This window comes from Tamandua tetradactyla, chromosome 11 (assembly GCF_023851605.1).
Source record: "Tamandua tetradactyla isolate mTamTet1 chromosome 11, mTamTet1.pri, whole genome shotgun sequence".
In the NCBI taxonomy this organism is placed as follows: Eukaryota; Metazoa; Chordata; class Mammalia; order Pilosa; family Myrmecophagidae; genus Tamandua; species Tamandua tetradactyla.
Window position 1 is genome coordinate 6,165,526 of NC_135337.1, and position 24,424 is coordinate 6,189,949.

Sequence of the window (24,424 nt, forward strand, 5' to 3'; positions counted from 1 at the left end):
GGAAACCATGCTAGCAAGTCATAAAACAGGTTTTTTTGTAAGTGAAAAAAATATGACCTCAAGATGGGACATTTCATCAACAATCCCAAGAAAGTGGAGATCGATATGGTAAATTAAAATTGTAAACCATTAACAAGTTCTGCTTCTGGCTAAATGAACTGTTTTGGGCAGACAGCCATTACTTAAAGGAAAGGTTTTGTTTATTCACTTTGCTTTAAGTGCTTTCTAATCAGGTTTTTAGTCAGTCCTCTTATGCTTCTTTAGCTTTAGAACTAAAATATGCTTACCATGCATAATTTCATTTTCTGCAGATTCTCTGGAATATGGTTAGCTACTGAAATGACTTGCCCATGAAAATGCATATATAATGTAATTATATCTTGTGACCTACTGTTTTAATGGCATGGATTTACATGTCACTGTCCTTTCCTTTCACTGCTATCTTTTCATCTTTATTTTCTATTTTACTTCTCTTTTTTTCTTAAATGGCGGGTGGACTTTTGCCCTCAAAACACAGTTTCATCACATTCTCTCGGTGCCTAGTACACAGTTGGCACTCAGAAAATGAACAGTGGCATGACGCATATGGCATTTTCTCACGTGCATTCTAGTGGACGTGGTTCTGTGATTGAATTATTACCTGCCGAATTAGATTCCTTCCCTGCAGTACCCAAGGACAAACTTCTCTACAAGCCCCTGAGAACATCTGGAGAAGACACGGGATCGTCCTGGCTCAGTAAATGTTATAAAATGATAAACACCAAGGCCCAACTCCAGGCTGTTGTATGAAAAGGTCCATTGCTAGGAAAAGCAGCATTTCTGGTAGTTATTGTTCCAAAGGCATGGGTGCTGGCACTAGCCCTGGAAGCAGTAGTAGGTCCAGTGACTCCTTCCTGGTCCTCAGCATTTGCTGCCTCCTCACCCTGGTGTCCTCGCTCTGGTCCGCCGCCAGGTGGTCTGTAGTTTTGTTTCCTCGTCTGTGTCTGGTCTCCAGGTAGCATTCATGCCCCCGATTGTTCCCATGAGAATATGGGGCTCCCATCTACCCTGCCCCTCAAGGCCCTGCTGTGGCTTTTCCTGGATGGTGGCAAGAGAAACAGAAGCTGTGATTATCATCGGCCCCACTCACCTTCTAAGCCCCAGACTCTGACCTCTCCCAACTCCTCCTTTTCCCCAACACAGCATCTGCTGTAAGGAAAGGAATCCTTTACTTGTGCTGTTTCCTCTGCCTGGAACGCTCTCCTCTCTCCCGTCCTTCCCTGCTCAGTGACTTCCAATTCATTCTTCAAGATGTAAATCAAAATTTAATGTCTTCCGCCTGAATGCAATTCATTGCACTTTGCTCTGCTCCCTTAGCAGTGTGCCAGCCCTTCCCCTCCAGCACACTTCCTGCGTTAGGCAGCATTTGTGAATTTACATGATTATCTTCCACGATAGATTGGCACTCCTGTCTTTTTTCATCATTGTTTCCCCTAATGCCTATCACAGTACTTGACCTGGACCATAGTTCTTAATAAGCATGAAAGAAAGAAAGTGAAGAAGGGAAAGGAGGTGAGAATGGGGACAAGAGAAGGAAAGGAAGAAAAAAGTCTAGCCTCTCACTCCTTATTTGTTTAAACATTGGCTGAGATGCAGTGTTACATATGAATGCAAGGGAGTGGCTGTGATTAAAAGAAGCTAGAATAAAGGCAGAAGGGAGTTGGGAGCCAGTAGAGTTAAAATTTGAAGGCTTCTCTCAGGCCATGCCTTGAGACCACACTCTCTTCCTGGTGGGAAATGCGAGGGGTGATGACAGCTTAGTAAGCGTGGATTTACTTGCTTTGTTCTTGGTTGGACTGGAATCGATATGAAATTTTTTTCAAGCCATTTCTAGTCTCTGGTAGATGAACTAAAGTCCACTGGACACAGAGTATTTCGTGAGCCTCATAGGAACGTGACAGTTCAAAAGGACCTACATTGCCTCTGCCAATGGCAGCTTCCAAAGTGGCGATTACCCTGTCTCTGGTCACAAGCAGAGCCCTGTGAGCAGGCCTCCCCTACTGTGTGCTTGACACAGTGAGCGGCAGCGTGCCGGGAGGATTCCCTTCCAACAGTGGTGACGTTCAGCTAAGCCACAGTTTCCTTGACCCAGGAGGAAACCCGTGTGGTTTGGGGTTCTTAGGGTGTGGATGAGCAAATGCAGATTTTTTTTTTCTCCTTGCCTGGTGGCTTTAAATTGCAACCTCTCTTTTCATTTTCCATTATGCATCAAACACATCTGTGCCAGAACTGGACAAATGTATTCCGTGTGGGAGGGTGATCCCAGACAGCTATAAATTAGAGTTTGTGCACAGAGATTCCAAAACTGTGGCCTCGTGGTAGGGTGTCCCTGGGACCAGTTCACCTCCTCCACAGTCTGCTCTGGGGCTGCAGGCTTGGGCCTCACCCCTTGGTCAAGAGATTTTGCTTTGTGTTTGGAAACTTGGTCTTTCCATCAGGTTGCTGCAGAAACGAGCTCTGCCAGGTCGAGCTGGCCCAAGGCGTCTTCACCTCCGGATGTCCCTGGTAGAGTGCTTCACCAGGGACGTCCCCCTCTCCCCTGCACCAGGAAGAGTGATGACCTCAGTGCTGGTCCTCTCCCAAACTGAAGCGCTGCCCGAGGAGACCCTCCCCACCCCCACCCCACTTTTTCTAGAGGGAACTTATAAGCCGCCACGTAACTTTTTTTAACTGATGTTTTTAAAGTCGCAAGAGTAATGCCTGCTTAATGCAGAAAACTTAGAAAATATAGTGCAAAGACAAGAAAATCACCTGTAATCTCCCTATTCGGGGATAAACGTGGTGAACGTGTTAGCATACCTCCTTCCAATATTTTTCCATGCCAGGCTGCCCTTTCGAAAAATGCAAAAACCTTTTAAAAACTGGTTGAGCCCAGTTCCTCTTAGCGGTCCCTCACATTATCCAATTAGTGCTTTCCTCTAAGTACTGGAACATTTGAGTTATTCCATATTAGAGAATGCAGCTGGTAGAATCCTGCCCTCTGGCTCCTCGCTGAAGAAAACTCCACAAAGCGGATTGGCCTCACTTGGGTGGGGAGGCCAGGTGGCCGTGGCGACAGGGAGTAAAGTCCTTGTGGAAACCCAGCCAAGTAGCCCCAAAGGTGGCCCTGGGTCCTTTACGGATGGGTCCCCAAGGCATAAAGTTTCCTGTATATAAGCGACTCCGGACTAACCCTAACTTTGATACCATCTTTCCTTATTAAACCTGCGCTCCTATGACTTTTGCCCTTATATCTCCTTGTCACCAGCATATGTCTGTGCTTTCCCGTTTGGGTAGGGCAGCCTCTCCAACTGTTCATCTTGTGATAGGCTAAGGCAGCGATGGGAACTGGTGGAATCGGGACACTGTTTTCACTGCCCCGCATACTTTGCGGGGAGAGAGCACCAGTGGCCAGAGTCTGTGGGTGCTGCAAAGGTGGAAAGGGCCTCCAGCCTCCCCTGAGCCCTCAGGGAGAGGAAGAGGCCGCCGGGCATGCCATCGGTCCGCCCACCCCCGCCCGCCCGCGCTGTCCCTCCGTGGAGCTGCGGACACACAGACTTCGCTTTTTTCAGAAAATTATTTTTCCTTTCTCCCTTTCCATGGAAACTCAAAATAGCAACCAAAAAAAGAAGCACACACACACACACACAAAACACCCATCCAGGCCCCCTCCCTGCAAAACCATCCCCAGGCGGGGCCCTGAAAGTTGGGTGGGGGGAGAAAGGGTTATGGAGACCAGCTGCGCCCGCTGGCCCCGGACGTGTGGGCGAGGTCTGAGGTTGGTGTGTTCAATTCCCATTTAGAAAAAGTAGGTTTCCACCAGGTCTTAGAGTTCATCTGGCCCCTGGTGACCCAGCGGCTGAAACACAGTTGGTTCCCACTGTGGCGTGGGTGAGGAGGGCCAAAGTGCCCAGCAAGGGACCTTAAGACAGAGGACAGGATCATTTATGGGACGTTCTTTTCGAGAAGCCTTCCCGGAGGTGCGGTGCTTGCCGATAACCACCAGCCGGGAAGAACCAGGAAACCCCAGTTCTAATATTGCACCAGGGACCTTAGAGGCCTCAAACCATTCATTTCACCTCTGTGGGCCTCAGTTTCCTCCCCCACGAAATACGAAGGGTGGACTAGGTGATTTCTAAAGGGGTGACTCCGCCATGTGCCTCCAGCCTACTCTCCTTGGCTTTGTGCACACACGTTCCCCTTCAGTTGTAAACACAGTGTTGTTTACCTTTCAGCTGGCTGGGGCTGCCGTCATTGCTTTTGGACTATGGTTTCGGTTTGGAGGCACCATAAAGGATTTATCATCAGACGACAAGTCCCCAGAGTATTTCTATGTGGGTGAGTGACTTCAGCTTCCCTAAGCTTTATAGCTCAGGGAAGGGCTGCCCCGGAGGGAAGTCAGATGCAGAGCCTAAGCTGCACTTTTGTGGGAGGGGAAGGGGAGGAGGGGGTGGGAAAGAGGTGGAAGGAACTACGATCTGAGTCCCTGGACACTGCACCCAGCCCTCAGGCGTATGTCCTGCAGGTGGGAGAGCACCTGCCACCCTTACCCCTACCTCATCCCTTGCATGGTTCATCTCTTCTGCCCTCCAAAAATCAGGGGAGACTTTGGGGATAAGATTGGACCGTTTGTATTTCATCCAACCTCTTCAAGAAAACACCAGAGTAAACGTAACTAAAATTCATTTCTAAAGAATTAGAAGACTGCTTTTTGTCCCCTGAGTGAAGTGGGTACACACAACGTCAGTTATTCAGTCATCTATCTGGGGTGACAAGGGGCCCCTGCTGAGTCCGGATTTTATTTCGTGGGCTTGTGCTTTAAATTGTCTAGAAGAGCAACATAATTGAAAATGAAGAGAGACATTTCAAGATCTGGAGGTGCTAATCTCAGTCCCTTCTTCCCTAGGGACAACAAATTCAGACAGACTAAGGGCGGAAAAGAGAGGAGGAGAAGGGAGAGGAGGGCAGGGCAGGAGAGGGAAAGTTACCTCTCTGAAAGGGGAAGAAAACATAGTTCTGCCTCTGCCAGCAGTAGGAAGGGGGTGAGGAGTTTGGGACGGATTGTAGCCTCCAATTCTGAGACGTTCTTATAAGTAGGGACTGAGTGCTGCTTCCTGGGCTTAGTTCCTTCTGATCTACTATTAGTTCTCTCCTGTAGCCTTGTCCATTCTCTGGCTAATTAGACCTGGACTCTAGATTTCAAAAAACCCAAGACCATGGTCATTATACATGATGGCCCTATCTGACTGGCTTTTTTAAGATCAATACAAGACATAAAGTAACTTTTAGTTGTTCTGTGCTTGGGTAGAAGGAGAGTCTGGCACAGGTGATTTGCTCCAAATCCCAAGAGTAGAATCTGCTTCCTGGGATAGACACAGAGGCCAGCTCACTGTTACCCCCTCTTCCAAACATTCTCCCTGCAAGAGCCCCTCCTATGAGGGGAACTTCCATATCAGTTTGTCTATTTTTAGAGGAAAGTAGGGATGGGGGGACACTAAAAGGTGCATGACAGTAAAGGAGTCCCACATTTCATCTTGAAAGCAGTCATTTGTAAAACACTCAATTATTTTAATTCCTCTAAGAAAAGAAGAAATACTGCTGATTTAACTGGCATACCATAGAAAATATGTCCTGCTTTCTGAAATATTAAGCTGTTAAAAATATGCATCTCAAAACTGATGAAATGCAGTAAAACTCTGGAGATGGAGAATTTCCAGGATTAGCTCAGGGCTCAGCAAAGTCATCAGAATCTGGGTTCTCTCCATCTTTCTACTCTCTCACCTTCAGTATGTCCTCATCCGTGTCCTCTCTTGATTGCAAAATAGCTGAAGTGGGTCCAGCTGTCATACCCTCATACCGCAACATTCAAATGGGAAAAAAAATGGAAGTTTCACCTCTTATGTTCCTTTTTAGTAACAAATAAAACTTTTTTAGGAAGTTCCCTAGTGACTTGCCTTGCAGCTTATTGGTCAGAATTGCATTGTGTGTTCATCCTACACCAATCATGACCAAGAAGAGAATTTCCAGGATTAATCAAGATTCGTCCCTGAGCCTTGGAAGGGCCCAGGCTCTCCAGAACTCCTCTGACACTTCCATAAAATCGGAGTTTTGTTACAAGGAAGAAGCAGAAGAATCTGCCATAGTACTTAATAGGGAGATACTCTTTTCCACCCACACAGTTTCCAGGTGGTGCACAGCCTTCTGTCCAAAAGTTAACGCACACATTTGGCTTATACTTCCTTGAGGAATTCCTGGGCTGGCAGGCTCTGAAAACCTTCACAGAAGCATTCTCCCACCCCAGGGCAAGCCCTGAGTGCTCTGAGGTCAAAGCCCAGCCCTGTCCTTGTTCTGCGCTGTGTCCAGGAGTCGGTGAGCCCACCCTTCACTTACGTTCCCTGCTCCAGGGGACACACAGGAACAGGCAGGTGTGAGGGTGGAAGGAAGAATGCATCTTCCTTTATTTTGCTGCTATTTCAGGAAATAGCAGCTATTTTGCTGGGTTTTTGCTAGCTATTCTCCATGATTTCTGATTCAGTTTTAGCGTAGCCACAACTCGGTTCCTACTGGATTAACCATGGCAGAGGTTTAGTCCCATTTTGGGGAGATTCTTGCCTCTCCAGACATCTACAGAGAAAGCATTTAGTTATAAATAACATACAACAATCACAGACATATAGTAAGTGCTATGTAAGTGCTACAGACATGAACACTGAATTAATTAGTAAGAGAGCCCCGGAGACTGGTCAGAAAGCCTCAAGGTGAAAACGTGAATGGGTCTTGACGGATGGGTAGATTTAGAAGAGACCGAGATGGAGATTGGAGTTGCAAACATATGGCAGGCAGCCACCACCTTTCCCTTGTCCCTGGAAAATATGTCTGATTGTTCAGGACATTTGTTTAGAAGAGTTTTGTCAGCGCAACTCTTCCCAATCTTTTACAGCTACTGCTCGGGGCAAACCCTATTTGCTCTCTCTGCTTCGAGGTCAGTTGTTACTTGATATCCTAAAATGAGATCAGTCCCAATAAAACAGTGGAAGTCTTCTGTTCCTGAAATTCAGGCATGTTGCAAATTAGCATTCACTCTTTCTGCTCCTCACTTGCTATTGGGTTTGCCCTGGAACCATATAACTTGCTGTTCTAGTTTGCTAGCTGCCAGAATGCAATATACCAGAAACAGAATGACTTTTCAAAAGGGGAATTTATTAAGTTGCAGGTTTACAGTTCTAAGGCCGAGAAAATGTCCCAAGTAAGGCAAATCTATAAAAATGTTCAAAGTAAGGCACCAACAAGAGGTTGCCTTCACTCAGGAAAGGCTGATGAAGTTCAGGGTTTCTGTCTCAACTGAGAAGCCCATGGTGAACATGGTGACACCTGCTAGCTTTCTCTCCAGGCTTCTTCTTTCATGAAGCTCCTCCAGGGGCGTTTTCCTTCTTCATCTCCAAAGGTCTCTGACTGTGGGGGCTGTGGTTCTCTTCTCGTGGCTCTCTTCTCTCATGGTTCTGTTGCTCTCTCTAAAATGTTTTCTCATTTAAAGGACTCCAGTAAGCTAATCAAGACCTATTTGAAATGGGTGGAGTCATCTCCCTCTAGTCAAAAGTTAATACCCACAGTTGGGTGAGTCACATCTCCTGTGGAGCTAACCTAATCCAATTTCCAACATACAGTTCTGAATAGGGATTACAAGAAACACCTGCCTCCATGAGACTGGGTTAGGATTAAAATGTGGTTTTTCTAGGGGACCGAAATCCTTTCACACTGGCACACTTGCTTTCCTCTGATGTGACTCTCTGTACTTTCCAACAAAGAAATGCATTTGTACACCCCAGAGGATGGGGAGGAGCCCACCTCTAGTTAAAACAGAAAACACAGGAAAACACCAAGCTGCTCAATTTCAATTAGAAAGTTTTCTTCGAGTTGCTTGGCAATCACTACCTGCCTAAATCCCTGCCACCTACTCACCCTCACCACTAAGTTTAATGGTGAAGGATTAAATCTCTATGAAGTGATCCTGAGACTGAACTGGAAAGTTTTCAGTGGTAGTCAGGAAAAACCATTTTAAAAGACTGAGAAGGCCTGGGTCATATAAAAAGCACATAAGAGGAGCAGTCTCCCTCTCAATGACAAACATCTGGCTATCAGAAAATCTCTCCATGGTTATTTTGGATTTCAACAGATACTTTGTTTTAGGTAAACATAGCTACACACTGTGTATCAAGCAGAAGGGCTACTATTCTTTCCTTTCTTGGTAGGTTCTCTTATTTAGTACACAATTGAGCCTGTGCCTAGATACATCAGCCAGTGGAATGAGATGGGAGTCACAGGACAGAAAAGAACAAACTGCATTATTGACATAGCCAGGCCTGAAGAAATAAGGGCATAACCCAGGGCAGTTGCAATAGGAATTGTGCAGAAGGGGACAGAAAGACAAGAAATATTATTAGGCATTATTAAGTTTGACTAATTAAACTCAGGGACAGAAGGAATCAAAATGGCAAATAAATATATCAGCAATAGACAAAGTCAAGCCTAGAAGCTGTCACTCATGATTTTTGGATACAGACTTAAGTTACGGAAGGAAGGGAACTCTGGCTTAATCAGAGAGAGAGGACAGTTATGTGGAATTGAGGATGGAAACCAGACTCAGGAACAGTCTCTCTCTGTGTTGCTCCAGAAACAAAGCGAGGTATGATGTAGTGGATGGTGGTTTTATACGTACAAATGTGGGTCCGAATAAGAAAATAATGTTTATGATTTGATAAATCAAAATAGTGGAATAGATTTCCACTTTCCTTTATGTGAGTATTGAACCATTAAGATGGTAAAAGTCAGAATTGGGCATTTATCAACTCAAGAGATTCTTAGGTTTAATGGGAGGGTGAACACGCTCCAGGAAAAAATTCCTGAATCTGTTTTCTAACCTAAACCAAAGCCATACGTGTACTTCCTGAGCTCTGAGGAATAAGTTATCACGTCATATTTTCATGGACATACCTTTCAGGGCTATTAGTTGCAAATCACAGAAACCTGACACGAACTGACTTGAGCAAAAAGGAAATTTATTGACTCACCCCACTGAAAAGCCCAGGGACTCAAATACTGTGATCTAAATCCAGTTTGGAGCCGTCTCTTGGCTCTGCTTTCTTTTGGCTCCATTTTGAGACGTTTCCTCTCCATACGACAAAATGGCTGCCAGTGGCTTCCCCACAATAACCCCTGGAAAAAACAGGCGTCTTGCCTTCCAGCAGATCCAAGGAAAGTCCTGAACCTAGCTCTCACTGGCAGTATTGAGTCCAGTACTTATCCCTGAACCAGACACAGTGTCCAGCTGCTTGGACTTGGCTTGCTGGCTTAAGCCTGGCCTATACGCCTACCTTGGAGCTTGAGCTGAACGATTCCTACTCGAGCCTCTGAACTGAGAGTCGAGGAGGTTTGGTTCTCTAGTAGAGAGAAACAGGAAGTGACTTCTGGGTGGGGAAGAGCAACAGTCCACCCAACGGGGCCTGAATCCTCCCTGGAGGTTCCTGGCGGCCTGGACCATGCATGTGGGTTCACTTGCCCGTGGTTCCGCCTCCGCCTGTCTCCCCTCTAAACCAGCCCCCCGAGTGGCTGGGGGTGAAGGTGCTCATGGTTGGTGCTCGAAGTTTGGGCCAGTGGATTATCGCCGAATCTGAGCCCAAGGCAGAATAAGAAAAGAAAGGACCAGAGGGTGGAGGAGCAGGAGCTGGCAGGCAGCCACGGCTTCCCAGCTCTTCAGTGGCAGGACTAAGCTGGAACCCAGGCTTATACTTGTTCTGTTTCCCGGAGCTGCCTCTCTGGAGAGTGGCAGCAAGGAAAAGAAAAAGTCCCTGTCAGTTCAGAGGGACGTTTCTCTACATCAAATAGAAACTGTAATAGAAAGAAAAATATACACGTTGATATTGAGATTGGTATTTCTTTTCTCAACAAATAATGTTCCAAATAAGAAAGGTACCTGCTCTCCAGCAATAAAACAAGAAGGAAAATATATAGAATACCATTTATTGGCTTGCGGACTGTATGAGATATTAGGACTTGAAGAAAAGCAGGTGCTATTTTTGAAAGATCTCTCCTCGCGTCACAGGACACTGTTCACGGATGTTTGATTTTCTTTTTCAGAATTGGACCCAGTGCCATCAGCCCATTAAACTTTTATCACCCTTTTGTCAAAAAGGTGCAGGAACAGGCTTGGCACGTTCGAGGGGCATATGACTGACAAACTTTCTAAGAGAAATTGTTCCGTCATTGGGGTGGGGGAGGTTTAACTTTCAGGTATCCTTCGTTCTTCCTCCTTGTGATGGAGAGAAGATTCCCATCCTGGGATAAAGACCCAGACTGGGCTTCAAAGCTGGGGGTTGGGGTAGTTGTGGTATATATCTGAGGACAGGGCCTGGAGGATCCAGCCAAGAGGGAGTCGTGAGAAATGAGGACTCAGACGGGGAAGTCAGACTGGCCAACACCTGGTTTCTCTTCTCGAAGGACCTCTGCATCCAGGCTGATGCCTGGAGGTGAGTCCGGAGTCTCTGTGTCCACTGGTTGCTCATGTGGAGAAGGGAGAACCTGGAAAGAACAGAGCTGGCAGCAAGAACGCTCTGGGTAGCCCAGTGTTTCCTAAACAATGCCCCCAGAACCTTCCAAACTCCTCCACCTGTTATGGTCAGTCTCTGGGACTATACCTCTTGTATCTGACAGATGCCCCCAGGGATGGACTTTCTAGGAGTGTGAGACGGAGATCCCCTCGGCCCTTGGAAAGTTGTAGAGACAGTGAGTGCTGGGTGGCATGAAGTCATGTCTGTAAGCAGAGGATATTAGCAGGTTTTCTCCACGAAGGGATTGCCCACACAAACAGGCGCGCTTGGCTCCGCGGCATCGCAGCCTGCCTGCAGCTGCCTCTGCCTCCCGTTTGAATCCGGAGTCCCGGAACCTGGCTTTGATTGTGGCTGGATACTATGTGCAAGGAAAGCATTCCAGTGCTGAGTGCTAAGGGGGCTGGCTTGCCTTTTTGAAAACTCTGACTCACTCTGGAAATACTTATTTTTAATTCTTGGTTTTCGGTAGTACCTGAGAGTCATGGTAGCTGGCTAACAGAGATGTGCTGTAGCTCACACGGTTGAGACAATGGCTCGAAAGATTTTCTACTAGAAGTTAGAATAGACCCTTATTATCCGTATTGCAGGTAATCGAACTGAAGAATAAGAAGAGGCACCTAAAGCTGTGGTTAGCAGACCTGGATTTCTGACTCCCAGACCTTACCTTTGGGGAAAACCCTGGGATCTATTCTAGGCCCCACAACCGCTTTTCTCAAGGAAGGAGTAAAAGAACCTCTAGCTGTGATAAAATTGAAAATGAACAGATTTCTAGCTAAGAGTATAGCTAGGGCCGAAGAGTGGGCACCGGAAGTAGACACTCTGGATTCCGTTCTCATTTTGCCACTCACTAGCTGTGGAATTTTAGGTCAATTACTTAATTTCTCTGTGTCTCAGATTCCTCAGCTGTGAAATACAAATACTCATATTACCTACCCCACAGGGTTGATGAGAAAATCCGGTGATTTAATATATAAATGTGCTTCAGCACAGAACTTCTTGTCTAGTAAGCCGTCAATAAATATTAGCTATTATCATTATTATTCCTGTGGCCTCACGCAACGAAGGTGAGATGGCGGGAAGACAAAGTACAGGAGTGGTTTGAGCACACTTAGTGTGCCAGTCTGAAATTGCGCACCCCAGAAAAGCCACGTTCTTTAATCCTGATTGAATATTGCTTACGGTTGGGCCTTCAGACCAGGTGGTTTTACGGAGATTACCCCACCCATTGGAGGTGGGTCTCAACCCCCTTCCTGCAGCCCTTTAAGACGGAACCGTTGTGGGAAAAGCTTCAGAGGCAAAATGAACCCCATATGAAGATCAACAAAGAAACGCCTCTGGGAAAGCCTTTTTGAAATGAGAAGCCGGAGAGAAAGCCAGCAGCTGCTGCCATGTGCCTTCCCAGCTGACAGAGAAACTGAATGTCATTGGCCCTTTCTTGAGCCAAGGTATATTTTTCTGGATGCCATAGTCTGCATATTTTTGTAACCTTCGAACTGTAAATTTGTGCCTGAATAAATTCCCTTTATAAAAGCCAACCCATTCCTGGTATATTGCATTTCCGGCAGCATTAAAAAACCAGAGCAGTCAGAATGAGAGAATGTTATATATTCTCATTCCCAGCAGGCACACTTTTGAGATGACATATGTGAGTGCATGGCACAGATATGGCACAAGCCAAGCTGAGCCCCAAGACTGGTGGTTATTATGATTAGTGTTGAATGACTCTATGACTTGATACATGTTTAGCACTTAGAATGGTGCCTGGAAAATAGCACCTGATAACTGTTAGCTATTTTTGTTGTTATTATTATTTAGAGAGAAACCAAGCCCTTTCCTTCCTCATAAATGAAGTCCCATCAATATTTTAGATGCATATTAATCATGTGCATTCAGGGGAAGCTGGGAGAGAAGGACATTGCAAAGGGGCGTACTTTTTTTTTTAATTAAAAGTGGTCATTAGCATGGTCTTCTGCCAAAAAAATAAAATACTGAAATTGATGACCACACCAATATTTGGTTCCTAAAAGTTGGGCATGGGAGGCATTGTAAAATGACTTTATGCAGACCAGACTTTAATGAGGTCACTCTCCTTTTACTGTGTTTGCTGAAATGATGCTTCCAGCTTAAAAAGAAATATCTGAAACCTAAGGAAGAAGTGATGGAATTGTCAGGAAAGAAGGAAAAGAGGTCCCAGGGAAAAGCCCTCGTTGTTAGCATATCACCGGGAAATCATTAATGCAATTTAAAATATTTGCTCCTTTTCAAATCAAGGGAAATAGAAAGCATGAGGGGTTTGGGAAATAGGCCATTCCTTTGCTACAGTGGAAGGGAGAGGGCCCTGCAGGAACAACCTTGGAATTTAAAATGGACTAACTTGTTCATTCAAAAGCTGTTTTTTGAGAACCGGACCATAAAAAGGACAAAGCATACTTGGATGGCCTTAAAAAGGTGTGCAGTGTCACAACAAGACTTAGAACCGGACACAGCAGGCCCACTTGTAGAAGTTCTTAGAACCGGACACAGCAGGCCCACTTGTAGAAGTTCTTAGAACCGGACACAGCAGGCCCACTTGTAGAAGTTCTTTTGATCTTCTCTTTGGCTCCATCATGCAGCGCTCATTTGGCATGGGGCGGAGCCACACGGCCCACACCTGCACAATACAGGAGTAGAGGTTTGCTGGGAAGAGGCCTCAAGAGTCGAAGCTGCTGGGCCAGTTAAAAGGAGTCTTTGCTGTGAGCTCTGGGATTCTGGCAGTCTGAGAACGGAATATTGTACCAATGAGCAGATTTTCTTGAAGAACTCATTATTTCAGAAGGGCTGAAAGCAGGGATTGTTGCTTAAACGACTGAGCAATCTTGTTCTCAGGGGGAGCTGAGCCTCCAGCCTCCCCAGAAGCACCACTCCACCTTATATTCCAGACTTTCTCAAGGGCCTTTACTCAAGGTGTGAAGCTACCATCCTCATCTCTCCTCATCTCCCCTCATCTCCCCAGTCCTAGAATTCTCTTGGGACCAGCCCTGTTGCATCTTTGTGGATATTCACAGACAATGATTCCCAGCATATAATATCTCTAGCAAAGACGAGAGATGCCAGCCATCCGGTCCTGAACTTCAGATTTGACTCTCTCTCCTTTCCATTCATCCAGCAAACACTTACTGAGAATTCTAACTTGTACTGGACATGCTTTAGGTAGGCTGAATAGGGTTTGCTTGTGGACCTAATGTCCACACAGAGAATAGATAGGAGAACCTGCAAAGGCACAAAATGGAAAAGAGCAGGGCATGGTTAGCTCATGCATTCCCATGTGGCCCGGAGATCAGGATGGGTAAGGATGGAGGTGCGATTTTCCCTCGAGTAACACAAGGCTGGGACTCCATGCAGTGGGTGGAGACTGTGGGTATGCAGCAGTAGGGGAAATCGATAGAGTAAGGTAGTTCACACATAAGACACTCTGTGAGGAAACTGAACTATGTGTCACTGCTGCTGCCCCTCAGCCTGTCCGGTGGGTGGTCACACAGAAGGAGCACGGAATGGAGATCCAAGCGTGCATGTATTGCCTGGAACCGCCTCCCCTCGCTGAGCCTCATGTGTAACACAGAAATGGTAACACTTGCCACACTTACCTAAACGGGGTTGTTTTGAGAAACCAATGAGAAGATGAGAATAAAAGAAATGTGAAAGATTTTTAAAAAATTGTAAAAACTAATAAAGTGCAAAATGGGAAATTTTAGGTTGTCTGTATATTACTAGAATCAAAATTTTTGAAAGCTGTAGAATTGTACAAAAGATTAAACCGTGACGGAAACTACAGACTATAACTATAATTAATAGTAAAATTATAATAATTTTGTCTCATCAATTACAGCAAAGGTACCGCACCGATGCAAAGTGTTAAAAGTGTTAATAATAAGATTCTTGCCTGCCATGCCAGAGACCCGGGTTCGATTCCCGGTTCCTGCCCATGCAAAAAAAAAATAAAACAAAAGGTATTAATAATAGGGAAAACTGTATGGGGAGTGAGGAATTATATGGGAGCTCTACCTTCTGTATGATTTTTTGAAAACCTACAACTCCTCTTATAGAAAATGAAGGAAAAAAAGATGTACACACAGTGGACCAACAATGGTGGTCTTTATGGTGTTATTTCTCTCACGTCCACATCCACTGCCCATGAATCACTCTTTATAGAAATGGAAAAGAGAGGAAGTAGCAGAGTCAAGACTTCCTGGCCTTGCCTGTCCCTGAGAAGGACTCCTGTGAGAACAGGCCTGGGCGGTGCAGGAAGCACAGCAGCCTCGCCTGCCAGCTTTGTCCATAAGGTACCTCTGCCCACAAACCACATTCAGCGACCTTAAGGTGCCTCAGGAAGCCCCCTGAATGCAAGACTTCAGGGTTTCCCCACAGAGGTGGGACCCCAGCTTCCCACCCTCTTGGGCAAATGGGAGTGGTTTCCAGGTGACTCATATGAATAAAATGCAAAACAGTCCAAGAGACTGTTAGCATTATTCCAAGCAAGCCAAGTGCCAGGTCTTATTGTGTCTAGCTTATCTCAGGATCAGAAAGGAAATAAGGAAAGGCTTGGCTTTCTCTCTCTCAGAACAAGAGGATTTGGGCCCTTTTCTTTCTCAGTGAGGACAACTGTTCCACGTGGCTTAACTTGGTAAGAAGTGAAATCGCCACCCAAATTTAGGCTGCCCATGTTGCTAGAGAGACAGGAAATAGTAGTTATGAGCCAGCTTTAGAGTTAACTTTTGGTGCTCAGTTCCTTTGTCTATAAAGTAGAGATAATAATAGCTTCTAAATCATAGGGTTGTCATGAAGATAAACTTAATAAATATATGCTAGGTGCCTAGAGCAGTGCCTGGAAAAAAAAAGAGAAGCCCTCAAAAAATGTAGCTGATTTCATATTAATAATATGATTTGGCATCTATTACTTTATCTGCTACTCTGGTTGGCTCTCTTCTTATCACACATACTCACAGTCTCCTGTTGTAGCTGGTGTATATGGTGTAACCCTTGAAAGCTTATAGTTCACCCAAAACCAGCCCATCAACGCTGTGTCCTCCTCTTCCCTCCCTAGCTAAAAGCCCATCTCCCTATCACCCACTCCCTGCTCCCTGATATGTTTCTGGGCAGAGCCTCAGCACGTCTCCTTTCTGACTCTTTGCCAACCAGGCCTCTCCCAAGACATGCCATGACTCCAGGTTTCTACCGTCTCAACTCTGGAACAAGTTCTTGAGCATCCTGGACTCCATCTTATCAGTTCATGTGAATGATCGTGAAACCCACTTTACTGGGGTGGTTGAAATCTCAAGCAGAAGCATAATATGATGATGGAGAATATGACAGAACAGATGTCATTTTTAGTCCTGGCCCCATCACTTGCTGGTTGTGACCTTGAACAGGTTGCTTCACCTCTGTGAACTTCAGTTTTCTCAGTTCAAGAAAGAAAATAGCAACCCCTGTGTTTCAGATTGCTAAAGCTGCCAGAATGCAATATACCAGAAATGGATTGGCTTTTACAAAGGGGATTTATTAAGTTACAAGTTATAATTCTAAAGTCATGAAAATGTCCAAATTAAAGCATCAACGGGCGGATACCTTCACTCAAGAAAGGCTGATCATATCTGGGATTCCTCTGTCACATGGGAAGACAAATGGCGATGTCTGCTGGCCCTTCTCTCCTGGGCCAGGAGAAGGCTTTCTCAGCTCCTGTGCATCCTTCCTGGGGTGTCCTGTCTCCAAGCATCTGTGTCTGAGCTTTCTCCAAAAATGTTTCCCTCTTAAAGGACTCCAGTAAACTGATTAAGACCCACCTTGAATGGGCATGGTCACATCTCCATGGAAACAACCTAATCAAAAGGTGCCACCCACCCACAGTAGGTCTGCACACGTAAGACTGGATTGGAAAAACATGGTTTTTCTGTGTACGTAGCAATTTCAAACCAGCACCTGCCTCCCAGGGTTGTCATCCTAATATAAATAGGTGCTGAGCAAACATTCAGTGTCACCCCTTCTATTACATTATGAAAAATTAAATGCTCCACTGTGCCCAGAATCTTGAGCCAGGTCATGCCCAAGGCTGTGCTACTAGCACTGGTCCTGGGTATAGACCAGCCATAGTTCTTCTGACCTCTTCCCTGTTAACGGACAAAGGCCATGAATTCTTTGGCCCAGCATGTTCGATGACCAATTCCTGAGACACCAGTGTTTCAAAGAAAGAAAGAGTTTATTACTAGGTATGTAGTAGGATGGGCCTATTGGCCCAAAATCTATCCCCCCGAACTTCAGTATTTCTGAAAGTTTTATTAGAGGAAAAATATGGGCAGGGTTTAGGACAATGAACATAGTAGCCCCAGATGATGTAATTAGAGGCACTGTAGTTTTTGAGCATGCACAGATTGATTCCATGCTCAGTCACAGAACGTATGTAAGACAATGGCAGAATGAGGTCTGGGTGACTTGTAGGTTAAATTCTAAGCTCCTGCACGTGTCTGATGGGCCCACTTTGGTTAGATGCAGTCTCGGTTATTAAGAGTACTTTGTACTTGGAGTGGGTTAGTTCTGGGCTGATCCAAGACCCTTCATTAATAAACACAAGGGGCTATCTTTAGTGACTATAAGACTCTAAAGTTGGAAAATTGGATAACTGGGTCCAAATGTGGGTTAGTCACAAGGCTTTTACAATCACAGGGGCAGAAGACAAAGGTTATAAAATCATTATCAGAGATCAAGGCAGCTGGATTACAGTTTAGAGATTTCAGGAATTTCCCTCTGTCTACTCCAATATACCAGAAAGCAATATCTATGTAATGATCCATTAATCACAATCGTCCCTTAATCCTGATTTCTGGGTTACATTTCCCCAGGGCTGTATGTGCTGGTTGGAGCCGGGGCCTTGATGATGGCTGTGGGTTTCTGTGGGTGCTGTGGAGCCATGCGGGAGTCCCAGTGTGTGCTTGGGTCGGTAAGTAAGGGCAGGGGTGGAGGGGGTCACAGAGTGTGCTTGGGTCTGCAGGCGAGGGCAGCAGTGGAGGGGCTGACCGAAGGGAGCCGAGACATCCGGCCACCAGTGCCAGCTGCTTCTTGGCCCCTCGGGACCCTGGCAGCTCAGTCCCTTTCCCTGGGTCTCCGTTTCTCCACCTCTTGCATAGAACAATATTGTCTTTGTCTCATATGGAAAGCATGAAGATAAATGAGGTCATTACTGCGAAGATGGTTTGGGAAGAAAAGGGCCTAAGAATTGTAAGGGTTTATGATTGTTCTTTAAGAAAACACTTCACGGTATCTGAGACTGCTAAAAGGTCCCTGTAGCCAAGGAACAGTTGTTATCTACAAGAAGAACAGTTTGGTTTGAGATCCATAACTGAACCAAATATTCCTCTTGTGGCTTATTTTAATGAGCAACCTCTTTAAAAAAAAAAAATCAAATCATTTCGGTTGTCTGTTCCACATCCAATGTGGTCTAAGGAGAACGAAGAAGACAGACAGAAAGAAAGGTTTTTGTTGTCGGTGGTGGTAGTTGCTTTTGGTATTTTTCCACGGGGAGTCAGAAGCTGTGATTTTATTAGGTAACCTCATCACTCATTGTGATCTTTGGATTTTTTTTTAATTGCGGCTACCTCTGATCTCTTGCTAGATAAGGTTTGTAACTAATTTCCTTAGCCTTCACGCCCCATTCCCTCTTACCTACCCCAGTCACTAAGCATCTCCCTATCTTGTTTAGCAGCGAACTTAATTTGACCAGCGCAAATCCAAGGGACCCAAACAGAAATCTGCTCAGAAAGATATACCCCTCACCTCCACTCCCACTTTTGTTCCTAAAGGACCACCTCCTCTGAGAGAACTTGCTTCTGGACCACAAGTCATGCCCCACCACTAGTCCAGGCCCCAACCAGTCACTTAATTTTTTTGTAGAACCTTTTCTTGTGTATTAAATATTAATTGGGCACAAAGGTGCCAGGTACTGTTCTAGGTGCTGGGATTTCTTAATCACTCTGAAATTATCTTACTTTTTATTGGTTTACTTATTTATCACATCTTCCCCTCTAAAATAAGTGCCATGATTGCAAATGTATTGGGATCTTATCTTGTTCAACACTGTATACCCAACGCCAAGGGCAATACAGGGCCCAGAGTAGAAGCTCAATAAACAATCGCTGAATGAATTAATGAATGAATGAACAAAGTGCAAGAAAGTGACTTGGCCATTACATAAAGGGACTCAGGAAGCAATTGCTTCCTGCCACAGCTATTGAAAGAAACAACTTTGTCTAATGCTTTTCAAAGGGAACTGGAATCAAAAAGGCTAATTAAATGGAAAAGGCCTTGAATTGATGAAGTTCGTATTTTCTCTCAACAGTTTTTCACCTGCCTACTGGTGATATTTGCTGCTGAAGTAACCACTGGAGTATTTGCTTTTATAGGCAAGGGTATAGTAAGTAAAAATGACTTACAGTGTTTTCTCTATCACGGTTAAAGTGTTCCCTTCATAGCAAAGGATATGGGAGTATTGATAACCATAATCATATTAGGAAACCAAATAAACACCAAAATTATAGGTTAAGTGGAACTTCCTAACCTAGAAGTCATATACAGAACTGAGCTCGTGTGTGTATGAGCCTGATGGATTTACGTGTGCACATTTTTCTGGTGAGATAGTTCATAGCATTCATTAGATTTGTAAAGGGATATATGATCCAAAAATAAAAGACTTCCTGGTTTAGAACTGGCCTCAGTTTGAAATGGGGGGCGGGGGTTAAAGTTAGATTAAAGGATGGGGAAGATGGATGTGGGAACAGTATGTATTCTCATCCTATGTTCAGACTCACTTGTCCTTCAGGCTTGACCTGGACAAAAGCCACATCATGGGCAAGGAATAAAACCTGACCTGCTGTCTGCTGGTGAAGCCTGTTTTGGCTATGCTGTCTGAACAGAATAGCCCATCAGGACAACCCACAGAGCAAGTGGCTTTCTTAGATGGGTAGAACACATTGTGTGAAAGACATGAAATGAAAAGGAAAAGGAGGAAGAAAGGGATTTTTAGTTCACTGTGTCTTGGATAAATTCACCTGCTAGCGATGTTGTGCTTATGAGCTTATTTTAGACTAGAAAAAAAAGGTGAACATAGAATAATAAGTAAGCATCACCTCTTTCAGAGTGGTTGTCAAGTGGTTATATTTGTAGGTTAGTTTAAATTCAACTCCATATGGAAGTAAAATTGGATCTTATGACTTTTAAGAGCTTGGTGGATTCGGGGTCACGGGCCTTTACACTAGAAAAGCATTTAGTAAATTTATATGACATTCCAGGCTATACGACATGTTCAGACCACGTACGAAGAGGCTTATAATGATTACCTGAAAGACAGGGGAAAGGGAAATGGGACTCTCATTACCTTCCACTCAACAGTAAGTGAATTTACTTCTTTCTGAAAATTACATCATCTTCCAAAGATTATGCATGAGCCAGCTTCTCTCTAAACACCTCAATCAAGGATAACAATAAATTCAGTAAAGCCAAGCAACAGCATCATACTTTAGCCCTTATGAGAGCCATAGTTTGTATTTTGTGTACAGCATTTGATGAGAAAGACATCCAACACACAGCATTCACTAGAAATCAGGATATGTGCCCAAAACAGATAAAAGAATGCAAACAAGAACTCAGAGAAAGCAGTCCTCCAAAAATATCAGCTTCTCTCAAGGGATAACACTGGTGTCACAGAAACAACCAGTTTCTTGACTTTTTTTCAAGTCAGAAAAGCTCATTTCCAGCTGCTCTTCTGCCACTTAACAGCTTCATGACCTGGAGCAAGTTATCTAACTTTCCTGATTTGTAAAGGAAGGGTCCCCTGAGCCAGCCAAGCTCCCTTTCTCCTCTAAGTTACCGTGGGAATGTGCTGTCTGTGGAGCACTTAGAGCTGCAATTAGTTCAAGGAAGGCTTTACAGAGGAGGCAGGCCTGGCCGGAGTCAGGCTGATTTCCTAACCCCTAGTTATGAATTCCCAGGCCAAGTGTTTTCAGGTAGCCCACTTCTTCTTATGCCAGGAATGTCTGGCCACCAGATTAGCTGCCAGCCATTTATACTGCTTAGCCTCAGCTGCCCCAAAGACATCGAGCAACACACAGGTTCCTTTGTCTATAAAGGGCCAGCCCCAAGGTAGGGCACCTGCTTGCTGCCCAGTCTTCAAGCCCTGGGCTTATGGCCCCCAGGGTTCACTTTGGCTACTTCATCTTCCCGGTTAACGAGCCCTTCCTGAAACTCAAAAAACTTTAGCTACCCAGCAGGTTAAATTACTTGCAGTCTGAAAGAAAGGATTCAAGAGCCCCAACGCCTGTCTGAAAAGCAGCAATTTACACAGATCCTGTCAATTAGCTTCCTGCTGTGTTTGGGTTGAGTCACTTCCTATCATAAAATTCAGCCGGCTTTCCAGAAGTCATTTTTTTTGTTTGTTTGTTTGTTTTGCTCGCACAATTATGTGGTTCTTCTCTCTCTTTCCAGAAATGACAGTTTGAGTTGCCACGGCTGGGCCTCCTGGCTGCTGTGCAGCTTCAGCCACCCGCTTGTTAGCAGTGATGCCCAGACTTGTAGCTGCTACTTCTCCCTCCCATGCCCTAAACACTCTTTTCTGATTCTCTAGTTTCAGTGCTGTGGAAAGGAGAGCTCTGAACAAGTCCTACCCACTTGTCCAAAGGAGCTTCTAGGTCACAAGGTAAGCTCCTCCAGCAGGGTTCCTATCCTTCCAGTGGTATAAATGATTCTTGCCTTCAGGATGGAAAGAGGAAAGCTCAGGTCCTACCTCAGGGTACCCCCCTCTCTCTGCAGGGGCTTCTGTGCTTCAGCTTCATTCATTGTAATGCTGAGTCGTGGTCTCCAGGTACCTGGGGACCGATGGTTTGCTGCTGTGCCAGTCATGGTGCTGAGTATTTGTGGCTTTCGTTAAAGTCAGCAAGGCTGGAGGCCTGAGCCCCAGGAATGTTGCCCCACACTTCTCAGGGGAGCTCATGACACTGACAAATGCTTCTTGTATTAGGTGCTTGTGCATCAGGCACTACAGTATGTTCTGGGGTCTCAAAACTGAAAATGGTATGGTCCCTGCCTTCAGCAGCCTCAGAGACTAGCCAAGGGAGATATGCTCTGTCAGAAACCTGCAGTGGGTACTGTGGAGACGCAATGGAGTTAGGAAAGACTCCTTCAAGAAGTTGTCCTTGAGCCAGCTTTTGACAAGAGAGGGTCATTCCAGGCCCAGAAAGCAGCAAGAACAGGGGCATAGAGGAATGAAACCTCAGGATTGCAGGAGCCCAAAGGGAATGGTGAGTGACATTTTTGGAGAGGCAGACAAAGGCATGATTTTACATCTGGAGGTTTTTGGGGAACCATTGCTTTTAGAAGAGGATTAACATAATCAATATTGAGAAAGAGTTCTCAGGTGCTGGGTGTGAAGGGTGAAATAGAAGGTTGGAGACCACTAGAGGCACACCCTTCGGGGGCACTGTGGTCTCCATGGTAATAGAAAATGAGGAGCTACAGCAAGTCACAAACAGTGGGGGGTAAAGAAGAAGCGATAGATTCAAGAGATATTCAGAGGTAGAATCAACAGAACTGGGTGACTTACTAGTTTTAAAGGGGAAATGGAAAAAAGAAGGCTAACATTTCCAGATTACTGCTGGAGTGACTGAGTGGCTTGAGGATCTATATGCCGAGAAGCAAAAATAGGAAAAGGAGCAGATCCTGGAGGCAGATGAGCATTTCAGTTTTTGGTCAAAGTTGCAATTTAGGTGCCTGTGCGATTTATAGGCAATATGGGCTTAAGGCATAGGTCTAGGAATCCCAAGATGTTGGTGGCTGTCAAGGGCAGAAGAGTATGCAGTGAAGACCCAGGGAGAGTGTGTAGAATAAGGAAAGAGATGGACTGAGGACACTGCCATTTAATGGGGTAAGCTGAAGTCAAGAAAGGGAATAAGAGACTGTGAAGAGTTGGAGATATGAAAAGAGTGGCATCTGGGGAAGTAAGGGAGGGGATGGTTTATGCATAAAGTCAAATGCTGGAAAGAGGACAAGTAAATGAGGTATAAAAAGAGTTTGTTGGATTTGATGCTTGGAAGATCATTAATAACCTTTACCAGACAGTTTAGAAGTGTTTGGGGGGAAAGCACAGAGACAATGGAGGAAAGGAAGCCAGCCTGAGAATGTGAAATTCCATGACATAGATGCTTTTAGGCATTAGGTGTAAAGGGATGGGTGGGATTTCAAGTACAGCTGTTGGGATGAATCACCTGTTGAACACTTGAGTCCTTCTGAGCCTGAATGAAGAGAATACGACTCACAACCTCCAGGTGCTCCCCTTCTGGCTGGGGAGACAGGCCAAGCAGCTGTGAACACCACACAGGAGAGGAGAAGCTCCTCTAGAGGCAGCGCCTTGGACTCCACCAGGAGCGCCGGGGCCCAGGGCTCACAGAGGCATCCCTGATGTGATTTTTTTTTGGATCTTTTTTTTTTTTAATTGTGAAAACATGTATACCAAAAAGCAATGAATTTCAAAGCATATTTCAACAATTAGTTATAGAACAGATTTCAGAGTTTGGTATGGGTTACAGTTCCACAATTATAGGTTTTTCCTTCTAGCTGCTCCAAGACACTGGAGACTAAGTGAAATATCAATAGAACAAGTCAGCAGTCATACTCATTTGTTAAATCCTATCTTCTCTGTATTACCTCCACCTTCTCCTTTGATCTTTCTCCCAATCTTTAGGGGTATTTGGGCTATACCCATTTTAACCTTTTCGTATTGGAAGGGGCTGTCGATAATATGAAATAGGAGGATGGAACTACTTGCTGTTCTGGACAGGTGGCCCCTCTGGGTTTCAGGACTTCCCTGATGTGATTCTTAGGATGAGTTTTGAAGGATGAATAGGAGTTCAGAAAGCAAATGGGATTTTGTAGGGTATTCATGTGGCAGGACAGGGCAAAAGCATACCAGGAAAAGAAATTGGGTGTAATCAGGTTAGTGCAAGCAGCAGGGAGTGGCTGAAAGCCCAGGATACCTGTAGGTGATGAGTCCTTTGAAAAGAAAAATCCAGCCATTAATCTTAAACAGCCATTAATACCCTCGTGAAGTGGAGGGTTTTGAGGTCACACTGCCTGGGAAGCCATTGAAGGTGGAATCTGCAGTGGGGCTTACATTTTAGTGGGGTAACTGTAGTGGTAAGTATAGCAGATCAATGAGAAATGAATAACCTGGAGTTGAAAATAGTTGGGAAAGTTGTTATGATTGTCAGCCAAGAGATGTCAACTGATAACCCATTAGATCAAGTGGCAGGAATGGAGAGGAGAATGCCATTTAGAAAATAAAATCCACAGGACTCAGCGACCAGTTAGGTATGAGAGAAAAGGTAAGAATCCACTGCTAAGTGTCTGGCTTCATTATGTGAATAGGTGATGTATTATTTATTGAGTTCAGGAGTAGAGGAAAAGAAGCAAATTTTGGAGGAAAGAAAAGTTTAGGGCTAAACATGCTGATTTTGAGGAACAAGTGGAACCTCTGAATGGAAATGTCCAATAAGCAGCTGAAAAATCCTGTATGTGGCTCAGGCTTGGGCATCCTAATTCTTGGGAATCTTAGTGCTGTGGATGTGAACTTTATCTGTTAGATCTTGAAGGAAAGAAGGGCAAGGATAGTACCCTGGGGAACAACAATATTTCGGGATGGACAGAGGAAAATTGGCCAAATAAGGGAACTGGGAATGAGAGCTATACACATGTCAGGAGACACCAGGGAAGAGAGGGGAATGGCCACCAGT

At 45.0% G+C, this 24,424-nt stretch overlaps 1 protein-coding gene across 1 annotated transcript in view; it reads left to right on the top strand.

The window, feature by feature from the left end:
- Positions 1–24,424, top strand: part of TSPAN2 (tetraspanin 2) — a 47,631-nt gene that overhangs the window by 11,363 nt on the left and 11,844 nt on the right. Inside the window, exons 2-6 of the mRNA XM_077119791.1 lie at positions 4,254–4,356; positions 17,492–17,589; positions 18,985–19,059; positions 19,934–20,032; positions 21,265–21,336. Of these exons, the coding sequence (XP_076975906.1) occupies positions 4,254–4,356; positions 17,492–17,589; positions 18,985–19,059; positions 19,934–20,032; positions 21,265–21,336 (447 nt within the window). The remainder of the gene's footprint in view (positions 1–4,253; positions 4,357–17,491; positions 17,590–18,984; positions 19,060–19,933; positions 20,033–21,264; positions 21,337–24,424) is intronic.